The following is a 17,498-nucleotide window of genomic DNA, read 5'->3' as shown; positions in this document are numbered from 1 at the left end:
CAACCAACTCGGAAGAGAGGTAGAGGGGGTTTCCCTCAAGATAGAAGCGAGAAAATTAAAGGAAGTAGCCACATCAACAATCCCGTTACTACTCATCTCAGATAGAAACCTGAGCATCTGCCCTTTAAGACTCTTCGCTATTCCTCAAGGGCGCAACGAAAGCCCGATGCTGCGGCTGGCTCCCCCCTCTCCGACATCAGCAGTGGTAGCGCCCGATGCCGCGGCGGGGCGGGCTGGGCGCGCAGTTCGAAGGCGCGGCGCGCGCGCGGCGGTTGGGCGGGGGGCCCCTCGCGCGGCGGCCGTTGGAGCTGCGCGCGGGCGGGTGGGCGAAAGCCTGACGGGGGTCGACCCTGAGGCGCTGACACGCTCGGGACGAGGAGAAAAAACTGCTGTGCCGGCACAGGTACGTCTCGCTCGGGTAAGAGGAAGCGCTGCTGTCTGCCGGAGGCGATGCTCTTTGAACTCCTGAGGGTCCCCGGGCTCTGCGGCACCGCCCGAAGCTTTAACCCCGCTGCCAGCCCCGCGGCGGCTTCGTTGGTGGTGTTCCAACGGCCGCGCCCGTGTGGTGAAAAGGAGTTCGCTGGCACGGGAAGCTTCGGTTATAGCGACCTCCCGATTGTTCTCCCAAGGCGCTCTCTGTTAAAGCCATGGTGTTTGTCAACGCGTTCTATTTAAAACAAGCAAAGCCACAAAAACGGCAACGTCAACAACAACAAAACAAACAAATAACTCGAAGACGTGTTAAAATAGGGAGAACTTCTGTCTCTTGTCCCTCCTGATCTTGTTTGTTGTCATAGGTTTGTTTTAAAACTTCAGAGGAAGCCACGACTAGGCACTCCCTGGGACTCTAACTTCGTGTATTTTTGTTTTTTGTTTTTTTTTGTTCCTTAAATAAGCTTTTAATAAAGTAATTAAATAAGCTTTTAATAAAATAAGCTTTTAATGCACATCTTGTTTTGAATGTTTTCATATATATGTTATTTCAGATGCTGTTTCTTGTGAAGTAAAGCAACAAAATCCCATTTTCCCCTTATGCCTTTTTATTGAGCCACATTAGTGTGGTTGCGTTAAAGTATATCAGTGGTTATGTGCAAATGCACAAAATAAAACTAGATTTTTTTTTTTCCCTATTGAAAGCTCTAATGCATCAGTTGCGTAACGTTCTCTGCAGTCCTTTAAATGTGTTGTGTCTAAACTAGTGTGCCAATCTCAAGGTGTTTTTTTCTCTTAATGGTATTTACTTGTTTTGACTTACTTAAGAAAGATGTTTGTTTCTTTGCATCCTTTTAGAGCTGTTCCCATGAGAGGCAGATTATGCTCTTGCCCTGCATAAGAGTAGCTGGGCTTTGTTTAACCAGCTGGCAAGCACAGCTGTGCTCACTGTGAGAAACTAAGGTGCGTTTCATCACAGGATCAGGTGGCTCATTAAGTGAATCAGTCACAACTGGTATCTGTTTCCACACCTGACTGGGACTGCTTTTTATCTGTAGAACAGGTTGATGTTCTGTAATGGCAAGTTGGAAATATCCAGGAAATCTACTGGATGAAATCATGATTAGTTAAAGATTCTAAAAGAAAACATTTGACTGCACTGGATTCCTTATTTAATTTCTGTACCTATAGGCTATGCAGAGATTTGTGTGTTGATATTGGTCTAAAAATTATCTTTGGACTTAATGAATTAAGCTTTTGAGGAATTAATACAACAAAATCACCGTGTATGCTTGTAGACTGCTATCTTTCTAATGGGGCTTCATTGGGGTTACACTGATGGCAAAGTACTGTAGTATCAAGAGCACGTATTGTTGCTTGCCTTCAAGCCTAATTCTGTTTTCAGGTTGATGATAGAAGGCTTATATGTCAGTTTAATCTTCTGTAGCAAACAGGATTGTTTAATTCTATAGGATTCTTTACTGTGGTGTACATTATTGTATTTGTCAAATCTATCCAGGATATTTTAAAAAACATATGCATCAATTCTTTAGTTTTCAGAAGACATAGGATGTAATTGAATTCTCATTTTGTGGTGGGAGAATTAATTGCCTGATGTTATATTTTCATGTGTAAATTAATTCTTTGGAAAAAAATAACTGATTTTGAATATTGATCAATTCTGTGGGGAGGCCTAAGAGATACACTTATTTTGTTTTACCTAGTCACTTTGATTCTGAGAAATGGAAAACAATGTTTATAAAGTTTATGAAGATGAAATTCAGCTGCTAGAAGAAGAGATTAAACTGTTGGCTGAGAAGTATGACGACCTAAAACAGGAATCCACCTTTTATTCTGATGAAGAGATACTAACATCAATGTACGTTGTTTTCACATGTTGGAATAATAACATTTTTTTGTCAAAAGTCTTGGGTAAAGCTTTTGCCTGTATGTTATGATACTAGGACTTCCCTTACGTTATTTTTACAGTGCTATTATAAAGTAGATCTCATTTAGGACATGGGTCACATTAAAAATAAAACATTAAAAATAATAAGTAAATATTTTATCATTTTTTTTATTTCCATCTGATTTTTATTTATTTTGTAAAAGGCAATCATTGTGGGTCAGAGCATAGTAATGAATATGCTGTGGTGTGGGCCCCACAAAGCTGTTGACCACAAAGGCCATGTGTTTCATTATAAAGAACAAAACAGCTCAGTTGCATGTTGATATTAAAAATAAATAAATAAAAAAAAGTAACAGTGGCGTGTACAGATGGGACTAGCTATATGCCAAATAGCAGGGCATATTTGCTATAGAATATCAGTTAAATACTGTACATGTATACTCCATAGATAAACTATGCCATTTAGGTTACTAAAGGCATCACAACTCACTCTGATTGTATGTCCCTCCAAGTAGATGATATATCACAGTTTATAAGAAAGACTGTGTTTACTTGGCAGTGAATGTGAGGTCTGTAGGTTAGAATTGCTTATTGTTACTGTAATATGATCTAACTGAAATTTGACTCGCTGCTAGCTGATCTTGGTCTGAAAATCATCAGAACAAATTACAAATGTCTTTTATTTAACAGTATTGCTGTACTGATTTAATAAAACATGTTCTTAACTCTGGATCTTTTACTCTTTTATTTTTTTCTTTAATTCTAGAAAATTATTCCAAAAAGAATTTCAGGGAGAATCTAAGGGAGAATGTCCATCAGACCTGAAAGCTCAGCTTGAAAGCCTAGAGAGAGAGATGTCATTTTTAATGAAGTTTACTGGTATTCACTTCACAAGTCATTCCAAGAAAACACTGGAAAAAAGTAAGCATTTTTGTGCCTGTTACTAGTGCTATACTGAGCATGCTGTTTAAGATCATGCATCCACAGATATTTTAATTCCACTTTAAATGGTAGCAGAAGAAAATTAATGTATTTCAAAACAATCACCTTAATTGATATAAAAGTTTCTGAGCAAATACTGTATTTTGCATAGTGGGAAAGTGAAATACTACTATGAAATTAGTTTTGTTTTCTTAACATATTTAACTTGATTTCATAATCTGTATGATTGACAGTAACAGTTGGTACTTTAAGTATGACTAATGGAAGAAATGCAATAGTTGTATGGGATTATGGTATCTTGTTAACTTTCTTTTTTATAACAGATGAAAACAGAACAGTGCAGAAGCACAGATTGTCAGGGAATTGCCACTCTTTGCCTTTTCAATTGGAATTTCAGCTTCTTGAAACACAGGTAATGACCAATGTATGTTTAAAAAAAAAAAAAGCCAACAAACAAAACTTCAGATGGATAAACGTCTATAGCTACTTTTTCACCTGAAAGCTTCAACTGGTATTTTGTCATTATGATTGCCTGCGCCTCCTTAATTTAAGCCTCAGTGAATAGTTTTCACTCTATAACAGGTGGACCCAACTTTTGGATTCCATGTGCATGCAGGCAAAATAGTTTTGAAGGCCAGGTTCTGCATTCAGTCATGAAACTCTTATCAAACTCTGTGTAGTCTTTTATCTTGAACTGGAGCATGGAAAATTCAAAACCCCCCCCCTCTCTTAAGGGAACTGAGGAAAAGCTAAAACAATATAAATCTGAACAAATAATTTTTTACTCTGGTTATGTTCTTACTCTCTTTGCTAGTGTGAATAGTTATTACATCACAGGGATTGAATGGAAATTACACTAATGATTACTGATTTTCTGCAAGGAAGCTGTAGTCAGAACCTTTTAGCACAGAATTCAAAATGATAAATGATAGAAATCAGTTTCTACTCCAATTTGTAATAATCAGGAGATTTCCTTCTCAAGAAAACTTGATTTATGGCTCAACTTTAAAGATACCTGTTAAATAGAATGCTTAGACCAGATAGTGTTAACAATTGCTTTGCTATGTAAATTGTCCTTCCTAAATTTAAGAAAAGCCCTTGTGAATTTAGGAAATGAGTATTTAGATACTCACATGTGGGTTGTGTAATTTGGAACTGCAAGAGGTCAGTTGAATGAAGTTATTCTGCTACCTCTTAAGTCCACACATCACATGGATCTTGCGTGCCCGTTGAAAAAATGTTACCATTTGTTTGTGTAAAACTGCATTTAGCTTTGAGCATGGAGAGAGTCTGCATCAATTGTGGGACTTCATTAGATTTCTGTTTGTTTCTCACCTGTATGCTACTTCTTTAATTTTTTCCAAAATTTATGTTAACTGAGTGCAGATGAACAGATACCTGGTCGATTTAGGAGTGCATTCACAGTGCTTAAATCTGTTGTACCACTAGATGGCAATACTTACCTATCTAACGCCTAAATCTTGTAACCCCAGCACTCAAGTAAGCAGTTTGTTTCTTTGAGAGCAGGTGATATGTAGAAAACTGTGTGTGTGCGTATTAAAAATCAAACCTTCCTTTGAAAAAAAAAATACATAATTGTGTTTTGTTTTTTTTTGCATGGCCTGATTTCTTTAATAAAAATACATAGCACCTGCAGCTTACAGTTTAAAATACAATACAATGTGTCTTCAGACAAGACTAATAAGGCCTGGAAACTTTTTTTTTTTTTTGGTGCCTCAGGTTTCTTGCATATTAAAACAGAAGTATGCATGTCTATTCTAATATACCGCATTTACAGTTGCATTTAAAGTAACCTGTACTGAGATCAGCATGGGCAAGATAATGTAAAGTTGCAGCTAGTTTTACCCATTCTGAGAAATAAAAGAAAACAGCTTTTTGGGAAATGCTCAGTAGACAACAAATATGTTGGTATGCAACAAAAAAAACATTTTTATTCACCCTAATCAGCTTGATCTGTTTAATCTAGTAAAGTTGCCATAGTTAGCTCCATAGCATCTTAAATTAAGCCAATTGGTATACAGTAACAAATTAGAGGTAATTATCTCTAATTTTATTTATAGATAGCTTTTAGTATGAATGATACTTAACACTTTATTCCAGGCTACAGTTTTACAGAGGAACAGACAGATCTGAGTTGAGTTCACTGTGGCTAGCTTTCAGTGATTGAAGTTGATCATTAATGGAGTATTGGTCACTCACCGCCTGACATATTCTGCATCTTATCTGTTACTTTGGTTTTGGTGCAGCGTCAGACCAGCACATAGCTTATATCTCAAAGCTGGCTAGTGTTTTGCCAGCTTGAAGTGCAGGCTTATTTGTACAGTCTTATGCAGAAATAGATGCTTATGAAGGTCAGAATGTGGATGAAGAAAGCAGTTTAATGTAAAAGCATTTATTATTTCCACTCCAACTGCTGTTGGGTATTACAGGACATGTACAATTAGCTTGAAAATCTGCTCAAACAAGTCTAAAATTATTGAGAAAGGAATCATTCAAGAGTTGCATTCTTCTCAAGAACTTTACAATTAAATCTTTTTATTTGACCCCTAGATGGCATCTTGGCATATGTTAATAACCCATTTCCTGGAAAACCAGTCCTCTTACAGGGTAACACATTAGCTTACAGCTGCTACCAGCTTCTCTACAGCTCCATGCATACGTTGAACCTTTTGCTCTAAATTTTTTTTTTTTTCCTGAAGTTACTTGCTCAAAACATTAAACTTTGTAGTGTCTTGGCTTGCTTTTTCCATCTTTACTGATGGCAGTGTTAGCAGTACTTCTGTCCAACCTGCACTAGGGATTGCTGTGGTATGTTTGCGTTTGCCTTCAGCTTGTCCATTTAGTTTCCTCTGTTGCCATTCCTTTGTAATGACTGGGAATAAGAAAAAATGCAGTCTCCAGGATTAAGTGAAATATTTGCTATGGTCTTCAAGCCATTATTTTAAGCCTTTCCATTCGCTGTTATCTAACATTTACCTCCGTGTTTAAGAATGTGGAGGAAAAAAATAATTATTTTGGCTTCATTACTATATGATCTTCTTTTCTGAATGTTTTTTATATGCTGTTAGGTATTTTAATTTGGAAACATTTTAATTTTATTATAATGTATTTATCCCTAAGTTTTGTTTGTTTGTTTTATTAATTTAGGATAGCATTAATATGTTTCCTAGATGAAACATTATACTTGAGTTTTCTGGTTTATGTGACAGCTAGGAAGGTGTTGTGCTGGAAAATATGAAGAACCTTAAAGAAATGGAAATGACATGGAAGGAAGTAGATAAACCTCTTATAAATAAGTCTTCTTTTATACATGTATGTTCTCTGTGTTGAGTAGTTGAGTTATTCTAAAAGCCTTGCTGTCTGCATGGTACTGATATTGTTGAAATAAAAAAATCACAGAAATGGGATGTATTTTAAAAAAGGTTGTTTTGACTATTTTTGTGTTTAGAAGCATTTGCATATCTTTTTGTATATTTTATATATAAATACATTTTTTTTCTTGGTAGAGAAAATTCTAAAATATCTCATTCTTTCTCCAATCCAGAACAAAGAAAATGTGTCTGCTGTTATTACTGATTTCAACATTAGAATGGAATCTGAAGAGTATTCAGACTTAAGCAAGTTTGTGTCCAGGTAAGGTGGACTTTTTTCTTTAAGGAGACTTACTGTATGGGATATCTGATACTAAAGGCAATACCAAATCTTCATGAAAATTGCTTGCAGTCAGTTTCTTTGCTTGGTAATGTACTGTTAGCCCAACCTGAACACTTCTAAGCCCTACTCTGTATCCTTCTGGAGAGAAGATGAAATGAACATCATTTTTAAGGTCTGAAAGGGCTGATAGGAATTCATGTTAAACGGAAGCAGGTTCTGGGTTGTAATATGTTTTAGCTGTTTGTAATTGTTTGGTTCAGATAAAGATGCAACAAGCTAATCTCAGAGCATTTTCATTAACGTAATCATGAAGTTATCTGTTACTCAGATGTGTATATGTGTTGCAGATGTGCAATGACAGCTAAACTTGGATGAGGAATGGCTAAAGTGTAATACAGAGCCCCTCTCCAGTACTTGCATGCTACTAATTCTCTGCTCAATATCCCATTTCTCGTCTTTATATCCGGATTTTTTCATTGATATTATGTAAGAAAATAAAAAGGTAGAAAATAGTTTAAAAATCTGGAGTAGCGTATTTGCACAATGGCTTAAAAAAACAAATGCTAAAACTCAAGCGCATTACTGCATGCTACTCTTGACTATTTTCTGGAGGATGTCAGCTTTTGGTATGCAGGATGAATAATGATCAAATGATTTGTCTCTAGTATTCCACTGTGAAATTTGCTGGCAAACTATGCTGGGAACAAATCTATTATTTCATAGAATCGTTATAGAATGGTTTGAGTTGGAAGAGAACTTTAAAATCATCCAAATCCACCACCACCCCCCCACACCCCCCGCCATGGGCAGGGACACCTCCCCCCAGCCCAGGTCGCCCCCAGCCCCATCCAGCCTGGCCTTGGGCACTGCCAGGGATGGGGCAGCCACAGCTTCCTGGGGCAGCCTGGGCCAGGGCCTCACCACTCTCAGAGTGAAGAATTTCTTCCAAATATCTAATCTAAATCTACCCTCTTTTAGTTACCCCTTGTCCTATCACTGAGCTCCTTGACAGAGTCTCTCCCAAGCTTTCTTGTAGGCACCCCTTAGGAACTGGCAGGTGTAAGGTGTCTGTACAGCCTTCTCTTTTCCAGGCTGAACAACCCCAGGTCTCTAGCCTGTCTTCATAGGAGAGGTGTTCCAGCCCTCTGGTCATCCTCACAGTCCTTCTCTGGACTTGCTCCAACAGGCCCCTGGCTGCCTTATGTTGGGGACCTCTGAGCTGAACACAGTACTGCAGGTGGGGTCTCACAAGGGCAGAGCAGAGGGGGAGAATCACCCCCTTCAACTTGCTGATCACACTTCCTTTGCAGTCCAGGGTATGGTTGGCTTTCTGGACTGCAAGCGCTCATTGCTAGGTCACATCAAACTTTTCATCTACCAGTATTCCTAAGTCCTTCTCTGTGTGGTTGCTATCCATCCATTTGTCAGCCAGTCTTTCCTGGTGTTTGGAATTGCCCTGACCCAGGTACAAAACTTTCACTTGACCTTGTTGAACTTTGTGAGGTTGGCAAAGACCCACCTCTCGAACCTGTGAGGGTCCCTGTGAATGGCAGCCCTTCCCTGTCTCTGAAGAGACAGCTGCACCACTCAGCTTGGTGTCAGCTGCAAACTTGATGTGTTCTTTAAGTGACTACTTCTGTTTTATGTTATTTTTCAGACTTGAGAAGGGAAAGGGAAGGCAAATGGATAGGGAAGAAAAAATGTTTGTTACCTTAGGCTTCATTAGTCTGTACTGACAGCTGAGTTTTTGTTAAGAAGCTCTGGAATTTACTTGCAGGTCTACTAAAGCTAGTGTTATGACTAAGAATATTAGCTGACTGCTCTCAAGTAGCAGGATTTAGAAAAGGAAATTACTCTGTTTTTTATGCATATTTTTTGACAGTAGAGTTGTCTTGGGACTTGACAGTTACACTGAAAATTAATGTGTTGAAACAGTGGCAGACTTTATTTCATCCTAGCTTGAGCACTCATGTTTTGTCCCTCTCTCTTCACTACCCTGGTCTTTTTCCATGTCATGCTGGTATTCATAATTAAACATATGTTTTCATGAATGCTATAGAATGAATTAAGACTTGACCATCAGTAAAGAAAGCAGTTCTGCTTTCTCTTTAGCTTTGATTTGTATGTACTGTTATTCTCATGCCAGTGTGTAAATTCATGAAGCCATAAGGCAAGTAAGACTGATGCAGTAGTCATTTGGTTGAAAAAAGTAATTCATAATAATGTATAAATGTAACGTACAGTAACTGTATTTATTACTGATCTAAGGCAGAAAATATGTGGCCAAAGTGTGGTTGATGTTGGCAATGTCTGTTTTGACAGCAGTGCACCATTAGACTGACTTATTCTGATTATGCGATCTCCCTTTATTGTTTTTTCAATCTCTTCTTTAGCTAGTTCTGATTTCTTACCCTAATTCCCAATCCCCTCTTTTTCACGTCCAGTTTCAGGCTTTTCCGAACTAGTCCTTTATTCTTCACTCTCCTAGTTGCTCTTAGAATCTGGATTCCCACACTTTCCCTCCCTCTTCTTCCATTTCTTGACCAGCTGAATCTGGTATTGTTCTTTTTCAGTGTCCCCACCACTTTGTTTCCTTCTTTTACTGTCTTTAAATCTTCAGTATTCTTTTTTTTTTTTTTGGTTACATTTTTCATAATGTATCATTGAAAAGGGTCTTTAGTAGCACTGGAGTTAAAAACTTGGCAGTCAATTGTAATTCCCAAGCTCATGCTGCTTTTTAAATGCTTTGGAAGAAAACAGGAATACTAAAGCACTTGAGAAACATGTTTTTAGAACAAGCAAAATACAACAGTTTAATTTCAAACAGCTACTGCTGGAATATGTAATACTTTTTTTTAAAAGGTGTGCCATTTCTTAAATATACTGTGACAGTAAAAGGTATATGCAGATGGAATCACAACACTGTTTTTGAATTTTGCTCCAGTTATCACCTATGTTAAGCTTTTATTAGTGCTGAGGACCACAACATCTATGAAAAATGCTGTTCCCAGGTTTTTTTCCTATTCTTTTTGACGGAACTAGCTCAACAAGTAATGGGAGATCAGCTAATGCATAGATTACTTAAATAGGAGGAGTTTATACAGACAATTTAAAAGCTACTGTTTTATTAATTAGAATTTATCAGTCAGAGTGAAGGATTTGTGAAATGTCTGCATTACATTAAACACTGCATGGGCTAGGTCTCTTGGAAGGGAGGTGAAGCATGAATTCTTCCCACAGCTGTAAGAGTCATTCCTTGGTTTCATATCCTAATGCAAGATGTCTTGTATGCTGCTCCGAGTTAAAATAGGTTTCCTGTCTTAAAATAACTTATGGAGCTTTGAATAGTGTCATAAGATTTAAGCTTCTTGTATACTTTTGTGTTTTGTTGATGTTATTTAGTAAAAGGGAAATGGTGTTCAGATGAAGGGCATGTGATTTTAACCTGATTCATAGCTAAATCTCAGCCTGAAAATGCTATTTGCTGTTTTTGGATAACTTTTCTGTTACATGGATGTTGGCTTTGGACATCAGTGTTTTCTGCTTCTAGTGGATTATTATTTTTTAAATCTGGTGACATTTTGTATTGCTTAATTCTTTCCAAAAAGAGACTTTAACATGCACTCTCATAATACCTTGTTATATATTATTTTGAAAGTGTTCTTGGTATTATAGAATATGTGGTAGTTGGCTTCAGCATTAGGAATTAAGGCTAATTTAGGAATTTACTTGTTCTAGACACAGGTTTGTTTATTTGCTTATGAGTAGTTTAAAAGCTATCAGACAGCTAATTGAAACGGTGCCCATATGCAGACTCCTGGCTCCCTTAACAATGTAAAAAAAAGCATTTATGTTACTTGTATCTGTTCATGCCAGCACAGATCCCCCCTCCTCCCCGCAAGTACCAACTCCAGATTTCTATTGTACAGATACAGGGCTGCTTAAATTTACCCAAGAAGAGTATATACTTAGGAATAACTGGTTCTATACATACATCATGTCCCACGTTTAAAAAATAAAAAAATAAAATAAACTGCCTATTTTGAAACAGTGCATAACTAATTTACTACTTAGTTCTCCTTCATCTCAGATATATGGTCTGTTTGATCCAAGAATCTTTTGTGCATGATCATTTTCTCATACCATTCAACATTGTGATTGCACGACAAAGGTGGGCGTGTTATATTATGTTTTTCATTCTTAAATTGGAGATTAACAGTACTGGTAGAAAATTGTTTATCAGAAGATGATAAATGGAGAGGGCCTTTTGTTGCCTAATGACTTTCAAACTCAGGAGCTGAGAAGCAGAAGTCCTTGCTTCTTTCAAAACTGTAATTTCTTCTTGTTACCTTAACCATTTTGTTTGCCTCTTTAAATGTTTAATGCTTCTATGTACGTCCTATGTATATATGTAGTTGTGCTTTGTTCTGCATCAATTTGTATGCTAGTGACAGCTTTAATATGTGCTGTAGTCCATCCCTCTCAGGAACATACCTATATGTTTTGTAGGCTGTTTTTCACATTTGAAACTGTCTGTTTGAACTTGTTAGCCCAAACCATCTTTCTTTGCTAGAAGACCTAGCCTTGAAAATGTTCATCTATATTGCTGAAAGATGAATTTGAGAGGAAAAATAAAAACAAAGAACACCATGTTAAAATAATGTCACAAGGTTTGTGACCTCCTTTAAAGTACACAGAAGTGGATATTCCATCAGAATTGTCTTCTTAAAAACACATTGAGTACGTAGCTGGTTACAACCTTCTATTTCACCTCTTTCCATGTACACGGTCTTAAAAGGCATATTGCTTTATGTGTAGCATCATCTTCACTAGACAGCGAGATGTGGGCAGTCATTACTAAGTCTAGATTTTTACTATACTGTGTACAGATTTTTATATGTATAATTATGAGTTGTGGTTTTTAAAAAAAGACAGCCCTGTCCAGAACACATAGCTAGTCGGCTATTGTAAATCAGTATGTGTCTACTTCCTTCCAGGGACTCAATTTTGCCTGTACTGCCAGCATTTTTTTGTCTTGGCCTAGTTTTGCTGGCAGTTGTGACTACTTTAGTAACTTCCTTTTAATGATGATGTTCTTTCCAGGCTAGGATAAAACTTGTTTGGCTTTTCTTTTACGTTTTCAATGTCTGAATGAACATCACATTTTTTCCAGTGTGTTTGTGTAGCACGTTGCTGTTCCTGTATATTAAGTAAAGCTGGATCTGAGGTGAAGCTCTCCCCTGAATTGCTGAAATGATTCAGTTTGCAACCATTTTGCTAAGGGCTTCAGGTTTCTGCTCTCAGCTATTCCAAAAATCAAAAAGAATAGCTTACCTCAAACAAGAAAGGTATTAGAAGACAGTCTTACACATAAGTTATCTGTTACCTGCATTTAGTTCTCTGTAACTTTCTGAAATACTCTCAAGTGTCTGTCAGGTATTTCTAAATTTTTCCCACGCAAGATTTGTAAAATCCTATACTGGTAACTGAAATAAACCTTTATTTTCAAGGCAGCACTTGACAAGTATGTCTTGACAATGACTAATATTCTATTTTGTCTACCATGGCTTCACATGAATGATGATGGGAAGCTTTTCATCCTTACAATTACAGAATCTTCTTGCTTCAGGTGTTCAGACACTCGGCTTTTGTTAGCTTTGGGGGAATATTGCATTCTTGCCAGGATTCTTTAGTCAAAACTGCACGTTCTTTGAGTGTTCCCTCCTCCTTCCCACCACCCTGACCATGCAGGATGGATAGTTGGTGATTCAGCAATTTCTGTCTTCCTATATTCCTTCCTTTTCCTTCCTTTTCCTTACGTTACTAGAAATTTGAAGAGTAATGATTTTTATCCCGAGACAAACACCTCCACCTCACCTTCTCCCCAAACCAGCTCTCCACCTATTTTCGCTGGTTTGTCTTTAGTACAATTATTCCCTGTAAAGTGGATGCATTATTATATTTTCTGTTTTGATTAAAGCATGTGTACAGCTTTTCAACTCTAATGGTCACCTTCACTTTGTTAACAATAAAGAGGGTAAGAAGGTCTGTTCAGGTTCCTTATAAGCAGAAACTCTCTACTTGTGTGATGGCACCTACCATAAGTGTTCACAACTCCAGTCGGTTCTAATTCTGATTGTTCTGAGGCAAGTTTTTGCGCATTACTGATTTCTTTTCACCGTCTTTCTGGGCTGTTACAGAAGGAATGTGTAATGGTGTCCTACCAAAAACGTTTTGCTTATATGCAAAAAATGCAGTAAAGGTATAACAAAAGGAAATAACTTCAGTGCTAGTCATTGAAGTAGAAAAGCTGCTTCTGTTTGGTAGCTATGGTCAGCAGAAATGGAAAAAACTCTTACTAAGCATGGAATCATTGTATGTGAACATTTGCACTTGATGCTGTTGAAATTACTCTGAAAATGGCAACGCCAAAGCAATAAGGTCTTTTCTTTAATTCTCATATGCTTTGTATCCTGTATTGAAAATTCCTCAGACTTGCCAGAAAGTAAAATGACTATTGCTGATCTCCCTCTTTCCAGAGGCTTTATGGGTGAAAAACTAATTATTTGCAATGGCATGCTGCCATTGAAATATTACCTTGCCAAAGCAGCATTTGTTAGTCTTATAATATAGACTGTAAGCACTGCTGAACCCATTCTGGCTATTTGAACATCTAGCAAAGGTGTCTTTGCACTGTTCTTTGTAGATCATCAGGCTCCAAGAGAATTTAGTGCAAGCATGGGATCATTTGAGTGAATAAAGCCACATTGTATCCATGTATATCCATGCTCATTAGATGAACTGTTAAACCATGCAAGAGTCCAAAACTGCAGAAATGCCGAGGGGAGTTCTGCCAGAATCAGCTTGCTCCATCCAGATTAATTAGTCTCTGCTTAGAAAGTGCCTGGCACCAATATCTCTGCAGTCCATTTCTCAGTCATGGATTTATCTGCATCAATTTTCTTCATCCTGCCCTACTGCACTGATTATTGAAAATCACTATTTTCCTTAATGGGAGATGACTCAAGATTTAACTGTATATCAACACTTATTTCTAAATCAAATTTGCCATGCATCATCTAATGAGCACACTTTCTTGCTTTCCATATTTCAAGGTTAATTTTGAAAAGCTGAATATCATGCAGGCAGAGGCCAATAATAAATATCATGTAAAGATGTAGTTGATTAGAACAAATATCACAAGATCATTCAGTACCTAATAATGTAATTTGGTTAATCTTACCATTTTTTCAGGTTACTGTTTATCTATACGATACCTTGGAATTTATTCAGAAAATAGAGTATTAGATGAACAAGCATAAAGTTAAACTAAGATTTTTATAGGAGGACTACTTTACTGAGTTATCACGTATTACATACATGACTAATTTTGTATCTTTTGAGGATTTTAAAGCATGTAGGTTTTTTTTTTTTTTTTTTTTTTTTTTTTCAGTAAGTACGTATACTGCCCGTCTTTTTTTTTTTTTTTTTTGGTGAATTCTGAAAAAATCAAACAATACTAGTCACAAATTCTTAAAGGTAAAATTGCAAATTTTAGGCTATAGAATTGATACTTCTGACTAGTACTGTTTAGGATAAATAATATATTTTTCTTTTACAGCACTGAAAAACACGGAAATCTTCTGCTGTTTTTTAGAAGCCTTTCATCTTATGCTGAGTGGTATGAACATCGTAGATGCACATTCTTACATTTCAAGGTACTGTTTATTGAACTTTTCTATATAAATTCTCCATTTGGTTCTTAAGTTGTTCATCAAGATGGAGCAATGAAGAAGAAATTAGCTCTTCAGCAGAGTCTGTGAATCTTACTTTTGTGTGTTCAGCAGAGAATATTAGGTGAGGATGTTTGTGTTGTATTCAAGGGACAGTGCCTATGCTTGGTATTTTTGTTGTTTTTTTACCATGCTAATGCTCCTGTCCTCATATGTAGAAGGAAATAAGAATATCAGTGTCTTCTTTCTGGAGGAGTAAAATGGTTGTTTATTGCCATTGCATTTCATTTTGGGTGTGGAAAAAAAAGGGGAGGGGGGTAAGAAACCAGAAGAAAATAACATTTGTGGTCTTTGGCATTTAAGCATTCTTAAAGACTGGATCTGTCTCTTTTGAAAGTGTGACGACATGTGTTTGGGTGACAGCACTTCCAGTTCTGCAATATTTCACTTGAAGAGCAAATAAACTGCTCCTCCCTTTTAAGTGGAAAATACTATCTCAATTTAGTTTTAAATTAATGTTACTTGGCTTGTTAGCTTTGTACTGGTTTTAAGGTAAGTAACTCTTTTTCAAAGTGAAAATACAGCAGTCTTGCAAACACAGAACATCTTTTGTGATTGAGTGGTTAGTGTTACAGGTCAATGTTTAACTACTTAATTGTTTTTATTTATTCTTTTAGCTCAGTTTTATTTAGCTCAAGCATTTACTGTCCTTCAACTCAGCACCCTCATTGCTTTTTAGCTGTATTATGAAGTGTGGCCTGCTTTGATTCCTATATTTAGAATCTTCTAGGTTCTTCAGAGTACTGTGCTGGATTAACATTTTTCATTCTCTTTAATCTGTTTGGTCAGTTCTGATGATGTTTTAAAAAAAATCCTATCCTCAGCTGAGTGTAAACTGATGTTGTCTAATCCTGCTGGTTGTTTTATAAAGACTAATCATTCAATAGTGAAATAGAGACTGACAAGGTAGAGAGAGCACAGAGGGCTTCATGGTTTTATGGTGTGCTTTTTTGTTTGTTTGTTTGTTTTCTTGTTTTTTTTCGCCAGCTTCACTAATTCTTAGATCAGCCTCGTGACAGTAGTCACTGTGGTTTCTGGGACAATGTAAATATTCCTCATTGTAAAATTCAGTACAAACATTTAAAAAATAGAAGATAGTATTTTAAATTGTCACATGTGTCTTAAGGAAGCAGTTCTAAAAATGGTTTGGTCAGTCTCTGAATGTAAAGGATAGTGGTATTTCATATAGAATGTATCTATGTCTTAAGTGAATGCATCTCCATACATATATTGTATACTACTGGTTTACATCAATGTTACAAATACTGTTCCTAAAGTTACTTTTTTAATTGACAAGGATAGTGATGAGAAAAGCAGACAAACTTGTGAGAATATGATTGAATATGGTCCTATGAAGGTATTCTTAGGCTGCCTTATTTATGTCAGCATTAGTAATAATTTCATTTAGAAGTAGAAGGCTTTCTGAGATGAGAGAATTAACAAAGGCATGGTGGATCAAATCTGACAGTTCCAAGTGTTCAAAGCTAGATGCTAAGGGTAATATATGCATTTGTAACAATATCCTGTGTTTAATTCAGTGAAAGTGGCTAGGAGTGGCTTTTAACATCTGCATAAAATAAATGAATAATCTTATCCTGTAAATATTTGCACTTCAATAACAATATTAAACTTTGGATTTTTTTCTTACTACCAGCTTGATAGACTTCAAGTATATATCCAGCTAACTGGAAACAGTACTGGAGAGAAGGCTGTTTTTTGGGGGGGTTTTATATGCATTATGAATTATTTATTGAAAAGAAAATTACCCAGGCTATTAGGTAGAAATAGGCAGTGCTTCTAATAGTTTTGTCATAGCATAGCGTATTAAAAGCAGGAAAGGTGGATTTCTTCCCCCCTTTCTATTAGCTCTGGTACTTGGGAAGGAAGCAATAAAGTAGAAGTGAATGGATAATTCAGTAGTAATGGAGATGTGAGATGAATGACTATTGCAATTTGCAAATGAAGTTGATCATCAAAAATAGCAGTTTTGTAGTGTGTTTTTGCAGTTAAAGGGAATAATTGTGGTACAAATAACTTGGATTAAGCAAAAAAGCTGCTTGTCATATATATTTGACAATAAGTAGGCTATTCTAGAGAGCAGGGGCAGCTTTAAGTAAGTTTGGATAGAACGATGTTCAGTTGTAAACAAATTGTGCTCTACATTATATATTCCCTGCCTTTGAGCCTAAGCAGTTGTGAATTTTTACTGTAACAGGTTAGTCTGCAATATGCATGCTTCTCACACACCAAAAAAAAGAGTTCAGTATACCTTTACTACCTTCTGCTGCTACTCCTGTCTTCTACTGCAGGAAAAAAATCTACAAGGTAGTGCTTTAAATAAATTTTGAAGAGGTGATTGAAGTGTCCCAGTCCTAGCTTAGTGTGTTTTGTTTCCCCCCCCTCCCCCTCCCCCCGATAGTCATATAATATTACTTGTATGGCAGGTCTTGCTGCATTGCCACAATAAATATGTTTAGAAAATGGATTTACAGCTACAAATAATTTTCTGATCTAGGCACACCCATAGTCTGCTATGAGACTGCATAACTCAAGTATGTAGGCATTGTTGGAAGAGCAGATTATTCAAGCTGATAAACAAGAAAAAAATTCAAGTTTTATTGGAAATACAGACTAGAAATAAGTAATGGGGAAAATACAGTGTACATTCAGCTTGATATTAATACAGGTCACAAAAACAGAAGGCAAAAAATCTTGCATAGTATAGCCCTTCTAACTTAAAAATTTTG

At 36.6% G+C, this 17,498-nt stretch overlaps 1 protein-coding gene across 2 annotated transcripts in view; it reads left to right on the top strand.

Moving 5' to 3' along the window:
- The first annotated feature begins 281 nt into the window (after window positions 1-281).
- CENPP (centromere protein P) overlaps window positions 282-17,498 on the top strand; it is a 139,974-nt gene continuing 122,757 nt past the window's right edge. Inside the window, exons 1-6 of one of the 2 annotated variants that reach the window (XM_082767941.1) lie at window positions 282-403; window positions 2,157-2,311; window positions 3,108-3,262; window positions 3,607-3,695; window positions 6,849-6,937; window positions 14,580-14,676. In XM_082767941.1, coding sequence (XP_082624067.1) covers window positions 2,175-2,311; window positions 3,108-3,262; window positions 3,607-3,695; window positions 6,849-6,937; window positions 14,580-14,676 — 567 coding nt within the window. In that variant the 5' untranslated portion in view covers window positions 282-403; window positions 2,157-2,174. The remainder of the gene's footprint in view (window positions 404-2,156; window positions 2,312-3,107; window positions 3,263-3,606; window positions 3,696-6,848; window positions 6,938-14,579; window positions 14,677-17,498) is intronic. The other variant, XM_082767942.1, reaches the window with a different exon arrangement.

This window comes from Aythya marila, assembly GCF_965140915.1.
Source record: "Aythya marila genome assembly, chromosome: 10".
NCBI classification, from domain to species: domain Eukaryota; kingdom Metazoa; phylum Chordata; class Aves; order Anseriformes; family Anatidae; genus Aythya; species Aythya marila.
This window is presented reverse-complemented; position numbering and strand designations above follow the sequence as displayed.